The 9,511-nt window shown below is 35.4% G+C and overlaps 1 protein-coding gene across 14 annotated transcripts; it reads right to left on the reverse strand.

The window, feature by feature from the left end:
• Positions 1-902: 902 nt before the first annotated feature.
• On the reverse strand, positions 903-8,867 carry LOC121241131. Of its 14 annotated transcripts, XM_041138765.1 has the most exons (6): positions 7,735-8,024; positions 6,789-7,113; positions 6,594-6,651; positions 4,403-4,465; positions 2,767-4,316; positions 903-1,196 (listed from the first exon to the last, which is right to left on the reverse strand). In XM_041138765.1, the coding sequence occupies exon 5, from the start codon at positions 4,228-4,230 to the stop codon at positions 2,797-2,799; it is 1,434 nt and encodes a 477-aa protein (XP_040994699.1). In that variant the 5' UTR covers positions 4,231-4,316; positions 4,403-4,465; positions 6,594-6,651; positions 6,789-7,113; positions 7,735-8,024; the 3' UTR covers positions 903-1,196; positions 2,767-2,796. The 14 variants fall into 14 exon arrangements, with proteins under 14 accessions (XP_040994699.1, XP_040994697.1, XP_040994691.1 ...); XM_041138763.1 differs by lacking the exon at positions 6,594-6,651 and adding an exon at positions 5,491-5,570 and having other exon boundaries at positions 2,767-4,465; positions 7,735-8,030; XM_041138757.1 differs by having other exon boundaries at positions 2,767-4,465; positions 7,735-8,030.
• Positions 8,868-9,511: the final 644 nt, after the last annotated feature.

The raw sequence follows: 9,511 nt of genomic DNA on the forward strand, positions 1-9,511 counted from the left end.
GCGGAAAGTTAGATATGAGATTCCGCGGGTTCATTGAATCTGGACAACCTCAATCCAACATGTTTATCCTTTTACAATTTGACCACCATGTTCTACCTGGGGGCTGCCCCCTTTTATTTATTTATTTAAGTAATAAATAAGCAGATGGGGCTGGCCGTTCTCAATAATAATAATTAATTATAGGCAGTCTTGTCTAAGCAAATTTGAGTTTTGCTATACATTAACATTCCATCTATAGTGAGACTTTTATAATTTTAAAAAATAAAATATCAATAATTTTTTAATATAACTGATGCGAAAAACTTTCGCACCAGTAATGAGTTAAATATGTAAAAAATAAGACTTATAAATAGATTTTATCATAAACATGTCTCCCGACTTTGATATATGATTGAGTGAGGTATGTAGAGCGATGGTATGCCGAAGGTTCTTGATCTAGACTCCAATGGTATGATGGGAAACAAAAAAATAGGAAAAATGAAGAAGAAATGAGAGAGAGAGAGAGAGAGAGAGAGGAAAAAAAAAAATTAAGAGAGTTTGAAAGATGAAATGAGATGAATTGAGATGGTTTATGAATAGTAGTGAGATTTGTGAGTTGAAATTTGTGAATAATAGTGAGATGATCTCAACTCATCTCTCAATCCAAACCAGCTGAGTTAGAATTGACCTAGGTCATGAGCCATGCACATTGAGCTAAGATAGGGACAATGAATGATGGAGAGAAGTGAAGAGATTGAACAGATATTAAGAGATTGAACAGATATAAAATGAAAAAAAAAAATGACATCATTTTGATGCAAACAAAAACCTCAATTTGGCCAGACACCCTTTTAGCTCATATCCATAGAAGACCCTTTGTGTTTGAAAGAGAAGAGCTCACCACCAAATTAAAGCAGGAAATATATCTATAATAAAAGGATGAAATTCTTATATAGTTCATACATGTTCTGCATAATAAAAGTTCACATACTTTCTGCTCTTCTGATTGGGATTGGAGAGAAGGGGGGAAAGGCAAAAAGGTGAATAAAAGAAAAGGAAAAGGATAGAAAGAAGAGAAACTTGACTGTGCACTTGGTGCATTTTTCTCATTTTAGGCCACTGAGTTCCATGAAGATTGAAGCCACCAGTGGAGCTTGGAGATGGCACATTCTTGCAGTAAAAGAGACTAGCTTCATCTTCAATCACCAGATGTTTACCTGAACAAACAAGAAGAAGGTGGCACAGGTATCATAATTATAGATCATTATTACCCAAGAGAGACAAAGTGAGAAATTTCCATTAGATTCCTTAAATGAATCATTAGTAAATTAAAACACAAAACTTAATTAGCTGGTGCTCTGGTGTAGAGCTCTCAAGCACTGATCAGTGAACAAGATTGTGGGGGTTAATTTGCATAAGCACAAGTTGAGTACCAAACAGCAGAAGAAGACAGATTCCAATTACCTTGACATTTTGAACAAAATAAAACAGAAAAGAGGATTTGAAGTATCAAAAGAAGGTACTAACAGAACAACCAGAAATATGTGGTAATAAACTGGTCTATCATAATGGTAATTCTCAAAATATAAATATAATATATATATATATATAGAGAGAGAGAGAGAGAGAGAGAGAGAGGAATGCAACACCATTAGATATCCACCCCAGCCGTGTAATCATTTGTACCCCTGCTGTACAGTTGCATATGTAAACTTTAATTGCTAACTCCCAAACATTTAATGGTAATATTTGTACACCTGTTGTATCCTCGCACATCCTTGACATACTTTCGTTGTAGCCTCTACATATTCTCTTCATACATCTTGCATACATACACCCCTCATCTTATCAAGAGTGAACATCAAAGATCAAGTACAGAACCATAGAACTGTTCAATCAAAGATCAAGTACAAAACCATAGAACAGTAACAAATACAAGCAACAAAGATGCTTCATAGATCATATTTGGTGCAGTTAGTTTTCTTCCAATTTTTGGGACAAAATTTCAGCTGGTAACTGACTTCTGACGGGACATAGCAGTTGCCTATTATTAGTTTTAACTCTAAAACCGACTTTTGCAATCATGAAAACCAAGCATCCAAACAACTTTTTGACAAGTAGGTTTACTATCATGGAAAAACCATGCATTGGCTCAAGTTTAATTAGCAATTAGGAAGTCAAAACATGACTAAATAATGTGTGCCAAATGGAAAGGGGCAAATCATAAAGGGGTTTAAAGGAACACAATGAACATACAAATTCCCTCTGTTTTATATTTTCCAAAAAATAAATGGACGGCCAACTCTTGACGTATGTTTTCAGGATTTGAAGGAAAAGAACATATGAAAACATCTACATTTAACTTGGAGGCAAACACAATGTTTATTAATCTACAGCAGAAATTCTGAATATTAAATCCTGCACTACAAGAAGTTGAATATGACTTCACAAAGCAACACAATTAAATGTCTATAACTTCATAGCAATCTCCTACAAATTAATAGTAACGTGAGGTGCACAAAAAAAGTGAGTGAAGCCTCTACAGGAAAATAATGCAAAGATGATACTTTCAAAACACAAACATTTCTACTTGTTCAGGAACAACAGCATAGAAAAGAAAGTCTCAAAAAAATTGAAACAGGTCCTGCTTGAAACAAGCATTCAATGAGTTCATAAATTCATCACTTGCACCAAAGTAAATACACATAACTTAAGCAAGAGATATGAAAATGCATGTTAAGTTCTCATTCCACTATAGACTATTTAGGGCTTAAAGATGATACTTACTGTGTTTGAACTAACATATTGAGTTGTGCTTTAGGCCTTTTTGTTATCCTTGGCCTTCTTTGCTTTCCCAGCTTTCTGGCCGGTCAAGTTTCTGTCCATGCATATAGCGTCTTCAGATTCACTTTTCTCTACAATCTCACTCTGCTTTTCTAAATGATCATCTCCTTTCTTCTCCACATTGGAATCCAGTGTTCTATGTTGGGCTTCAACTGACATTCCACCTTTTTCTTCTGCAAGAGAGTTAATCTTCCCATCCTCCTCCTGATAATTAACTTCCACAGACTTGTTAACATTGATGACAGCATTCTTTATATTGTCAATTTCATCATCATCATGAGCCTCATCAATAACCATCTCCTTGGCTTTCTCAAGAGGCACATCAACACCCATTTTTGCAACCAGTTCTTCTCCATTCTTAACTTCAGGATCTGTCTTTTCTTTCACAGATATATCTGACTCAGTTTTTTTCTCTGGCTCTGATTCCTTTGCCCCTTTCTCAGCATCCACCATCTCAATATCCTCCTGCAAAGTTTCTGCACTGACCTTCTCGCCATCTAAATCCTTCACTTTCCTTTCGTAACTGGGTTTGGTTCTCAGCTTGAAACACTCAGTAGGCATAATTTCAAGCTCAAACCGCTCTTTCCTTAAATCCAACATTTCACGGTCACCATCTTCATACAGAATATCATGAAGCCTCTTTTCATAATCAAAAGCTTTGATGTGTCCAGTAAACCATTTTCGTGACCCTGACCAGTAAACCTTAACTCTTTTGCCAATGATCCTGTCGTTGTCATCATCCTCCAAATCTACCAAACGGAAAGCAAGCACCTCCTTTCTAGGGCGTAGCCTGGATGAACTTCTCTCTAAAGACAACCAAAACTCCTCCACAATTTCCCCATCTGCTCCCCTCTTTCGTCTCACTGGAGTGGGTGTGTCCTCTTTACTCCCCTCCTCCATGGGTGTGCCCTTTTTACACCCCTCCTCCATCATGTTTGTCTCTGCATCCTGTTCTTCCTCAACAAGTTTGGCCTTACCTCTGGCCTTACTCTCTCTTGCTTCAGACTTCTTTCCCATGGACTTACCACCAGAAACTGCCCTCATAACTTTATCCTTCAGCACCTCTAGTTTTAGATCATTATCTACATCACTGTCTTTCAGTGTGTTGCTCTGTTTGGCCACTTTCTTTCCAATAGACTTATCAACATCAACCTCCCCTCTTACATCATTCTTCAGAACCCCCATTGTCAGATCATCATCTACATTAACATCATTAGATTTTCTGACCTGCTTGGCTGCGGTGGCTGCAGAGTTTTCTGCAGGTTTGTGACTAGCAGCCTTCCTCATTACTTCATTCCTCAGAGCCCCTATTTTAAGATCATCATCTAAAGGAACATCTTTGGATCTACCACTCTCGTTTACAGCAGATTCCTCCCCCTCAGACCCACCAACAGCAACCTTCCTCATATCTTCATCCTTCAGAGCTCTAGTCCTCAGCTCATTATCTACAGAAGCATCTTTTGATTTGTTTGTACCACTGGTTGATTTTTGAGCTGCAGACCCAGATTCCTTCTTATCCCCTATCTTAACCAAACGTCTCTTAGTCATATCAAAAATTCAGAATGCACAAACCACAAACCTTTTTAGAACAAAAGATTGTTAGGAAAACCCGAACAACGAAGCACCAGATCAAATATAAATCCTGCAAAAATCATAGAACAATCAGATGATGTTACAGAATGAATGAATGATAAAAGGCAAAAACATATAATCAAAAAAATAACACAAAAAAAAAAAAAAATTACAAGAAATTTCGCAACCCTATACCTCTCAACAGACAAGACACACATTCATGAGAGATGAAGACTTTAAACTCCGATCCAGAAGAAAATGACAAGAATCTAAAACTACATTTGCCATATACAGCCAGTTTAGCAGAAAGTTCATGAACACATGGCAAAAAGTCATGCCATTTGTTTTAAGATTATTTCCCTGACCAATAATAGTCAGGATTGGTAGTTTGGTTTATTTCGAACAAAATTCACATATCAATCACCAAACAAGAAAGTAAGTCTGACAAGTTACATCTTGAGTATTCATTTTAGCCAATGGTTCAAGATGCCCAAAACTCCAGAATGCATTAATAGCCAAGAAATTTTATATTTCAGTCCCTAATTCATACAACATAGAACTTCCTAATGCAACCCCATTTAAGTCCACTGAATCCACGAATCATCAAGCCACCATTTTTGTGAGAATAGCAATCTTCAAGCTACATGTTACCGACTAATCTATTTCTCTTCTTTAAACTCATCCCATAGTTTCTTCTGCTTGTTTTGTTTGTATTAAAGAGCGAGTATTGAGTTTCATAATAGTTTTGTAACTGAAAGAATTCAAGAAAAAGCCCAGACGCAAACAAGTACCAACTCATCCTTCTTTAAACTCATCCCATAGTTTTTTCTGCTTGTTTTGTTTGTATTAAAGAGTGAGTCTTGAGCTTCAGAATAGTTTTGTAACTGAAAGAATTCAAGAAAAAAGCCAGACGCAAACAAAGCACCAACTCATCCTAACTACAAGACAGACAATTAATTAATTGCTGTCATAAATGCAAGGCTATATTTAGCCTAGAATATATATCTGACGTCTAATTAGAAAACCCAGATAGGATCAATATAGGTACATTGTATATCACGACATCTATAGATGTAAATATATGTAAGCATGTACCAAATAAAAGCAAAATAAATGCAAAACAACAAAGTAGCCATATTTTAGCTCTAATGGCAGGAAAACCTTGGCCGAAATACCTGCAAGACAAAATCAATCAGAACATGCCATGAGTTGAGAAGCCACACAAGGGTAACACCAAAGCATTCAAGAGAACTTCAAAAATCAAAACAAGCAAAACTAGAATCTTTTTTTATTTTTATTTTTTCATCACTGAGCAAAACTTGAATCTTGACATTGGAAAACTTACATTTCAATGGCAATACAATAGTAGCAAACCATATGAAACTTCAGCATATGATGAGAAAACCCCAGATATGAAGAATCAAAGTATTGTAAAATCAAAACATTCAAGAGAGACCCTAAACAAAAAGCAACCAAAACTTGAATGCTGATGTCAAAACAATGGAAGTCTAGAAAATCATAAGAAAGCACTGACATGGAGTAAAAATGGTCAAATGGAATTCAGTAATCATATAGCAGGAAACAGAGGTTGGTCTGGGGAATTTTCAAGGGCTTAGTTGGAGAACCTCTTATGTGCTTTACCTTGGGGCTACCGCACTGCTCTCAGTACTGACTACTGAGCATAATCAAGAAACTCGTTGTTGCCTGGGGGAAACTTGAGGAAGAATTTATATTTGCAAAAAGGCTACACCAACTATAATATAGAATTGTGTGCAGGGAAACTCCACTTGCTTACAGAGCTTACCAGTGAAAACCATGATTCCATTTCATAGAGAGGGGGTCCTTAAATAAGGCTCTCCCCGACGTTGAAAATGGAAAGTTAATAAAGAATTAACCCATTCAAATCTAAGAAAAAAAAATTAAAAGCTCTAGAAAGTAATTGTAGAGAAATTCAATTATATACAGCCAAGAACAACATTAACGCTAAAACTTGCTACCCAAAAAAAAAAAGAGAAATTCAAGTACATACAACCAAAAACCACATTAACGCTAAAACCTGCTGCCAAAGAAAATTGGATATGAAGAATCTGGAGGGGTCAAAAATTGGATTTGCAATAAATTCACCCAACACAGCCAAAAACATACAGACAAGTCACAAAACCCAAACGCCGAAGTGGACCAAGTGGAAAGAACCAAACCTGAAATGCTGGCACAAATTTAACCCTAGTTTCAGCAACCCAGAAGCCCTTAAATTTCCTTAACAAGTGGACCAAATAGACCATTATATGGGCTCCCAAAAGGAAAAACTTGAAAAAGAACCTAAATTTGTAGCTACTTGGACATCAAGAAAAGGAAAAATTGGCCAAAAAGCAACAGCAGGTTGGATATGGTACCTTAGGTAGAACCCGGTCTGGTCACTGGTGTGTGCACCTGTGACACAGTGGCGGGGATGTGCTGGGAAATGGGAATTAGTGTAAGCATGTAGACTGTAGAGAGGCATTGTAGCTAGTCACAGCACTGGCTGCTATGCCATGTCAGCTTCGGAATAGGCGGGAAACATTCTTCGACGTTTGACACGTGCCTACATCAGGTTGGCTACGGGGCACCTGTGCTTTTTCTTGGACTTGGAGAACCAAGATAAAGTAACGCCAGAATACGCCTAATTTTGCAGAACAGAGCATAGAGGCAAAGTGTGGAGTCGGAACTCGGAAGCTTAACCTGTGGCCAGGCTCATATGTAAAAATTAAAACTTGCAACAAAACATAAAGAATTCAAAGAGCTTTCTTAAATGTGTTTCATTGAACTTTTTAATAAGCAGCCAATAAGGAGTCAACTCAAAAGGTCATCAACGCATATTAGCCATAAATTCATTCATATCCAAATGTAAGTTTCCGGAGTTAAAACCCAATTTAAAGAAGATGGGAAGTACCAGTTAGGCCAAAACCTAATGGCGATTGTGTCTCTCCATCTTTCTTGTTGACAGGAAATATATACGACAGTACTGTAATAATAATAATCATAATAATCCAATTAACTCCATGCATTGAGAGTTGCTAATAACACCACTTGGCAATGCCAAGAACCAAACTTTGAACCTCTTTGAAGTGAAAGTCTCTTCCACCTGTCACGCATGCTCAGGAGAACGCAAAACTGGTGTTTAGATAACTCCAATAACATAAAAGGAACCAAGTTCGAAGTATCTACTTCTAAGAGATAACAGATAAGGTGAAATGGACTGAACTGAACTGAAGATGGGGAGCTAGAATTAAATAAATTAAAATACTATACAAAAAGAAAAAAAAATAAAGTTCACATATTTGGGGAGACGAAGTCACTGACTCGCTAACCAGTTCCATGGTTTTGTTTTCAGGTGCTGCGACTTTCTACCATCTAGATCCCTTCTAGCTCTATCTAATTTTCGATAATTAGGATGATGTTATAGCCCATTACCCTGTAAATAGATGTAGAATAATATCTATTTCTGGCCATATATAAAGGTAATGATTCATGACCAACCCTTGCATCAAAAGCTACATCTGCTATTTCTGAGTGTGTGAAGAACAAAAGTGTATTCCTTTTGTATATCTGTCGTATAAGAAGTCACATCATTGGGTTCTGATCCATTATCCCTCAATGGTCATCTAAAACATAGAAATAATTTTGTAACCGAATGCAACCCTAGTCAAGTTTAGAAGCACAAGCCAATTTATGTTGTAGGATGGACATTCTAAATAACACAAACGCCATAGATAAAGCATAGAAATGCTAGGCATACAAACGATATTATAAAAATAAATTAATAAATTAATATGATTTGATGTGAACTTACAATAAAAAGAAATTTTATAATCAAGGACAATGCTACAGCTCCCGTTGGGAGCTCCAGCTGTAGCATGTGTTTTTACATGTTTTTATGTGTTTTTTTAAAGTTATTTATATAAATTTTTTTGATATTTTTAAATATTTTTTAAGAACAAAATAAATTTAAAATATTATTAAAAACACTTCTTTTATTAAAAAGTAAAAAAAATCATTAAAAAAATACTTCCTTAATCACAAAGTAAAATAAAAAATCATAAAAAAATATTTTTTATTTTACTTCATGATTAAAAAAGTATTTTTTAATAATAATATAAATTTTTTTTATTTTTTAAAAATATTTAAAATTATTAAAAAAATTTATATAAAAAATAACTTAAAAAAAATACATAAAAATACATGTTAAAGCTTCAACCCAACAGGAGGTCCAGCGAAAGCTCTAGCATTATTCTATAATCAATATTGAGAAAGAGTGCGTACCATAGTAAATAGCACAAGGAAGTTGCTAAAAAAATGGCAGAAAGAGTTCAGCTCCCAATAACACAGAGTCGGTGGTAGCTATGTATCTCGCCGTTGAGGAATTCCCACTTTTTCTTTTTGTTTTCCGGCCCCTCCCTCCATTTGATGGTTTTTTTTTTTTTTTCCTTCATTCCTATTAGGCTATTTTCAGCTCAAAATGCTATGAATTTCCTCATCTCTAACCAGCTTCAAATTTATTATGAATTTGAAAAACATGAAAAGTTTTTTACAGACATTTTTTTGCCTTTTCTTGATCAGTTCTGTTTTTGTTTAACAGATCTTACTCTTAGAGAAGCTGCTGCACCATTGGCATTGGGTTTTTTTTAGCATTCCATGGCATTTTCTATTGCCCTATCTCTCATTAGGGTGTCTCTAATGAGATCAACACTTTCATAAGAGAATCACCATTCCAAGATCCAGCAACTACTTCTTAGTATAATTTAAGCTTTCAAAATCAATTATTCACTCCAATAAATGTCTTGGAAAAAAGGAAAATAAAATTCACATAAAAAAAAAATTCTACAACATTTGTTATCATGAGCAAAAGAGTATGATCAGTCTAGAAAATGTCAAGATGAAGGAAGTAAAATGTCAAGGTGAAACATCTAAATCCAAACAAATAATATGGAAATACTAGTAATCATTAAAATGAAATTTGCAACAAAAAAGTGCAAGGTGAGGATTGGATACAAATTTACAATGAGATGTATTGTGATCAGTTGGACTAACAACGCAAGATTAAGCATGACAATACTTATATGGGAGAGAGATTGATTGA

The sequence above is a fragment of the Juglans microcarpa x Juglans regia genome, chromosome 7S (genome assembly GCF_004785595.1).
Source record: "Juglans microcarpa x Juglans regia isolate MS1-56 chromosome 7S, Jm3101_v1.0, whole genome shotgun sequence".
In the NCBI taxonomy this organism is placed as follows: domain Eukaryota; kingdom Viridiplantae; phylum Streptophyta; class Magnoliopsida; order Fagales; family Juglandaceae; genus Juglans; species Juglans microcarpa x Juglans regia.

Coding starts and splice junctions, on each gene's coding strand:
- LOC121241131 (XM_041138759.1), bottom strand. CDS start 4,371: ATGACTAAGAGACGTTTGGTTAAGATAGGGGATAAGAAGGAATCTGGG.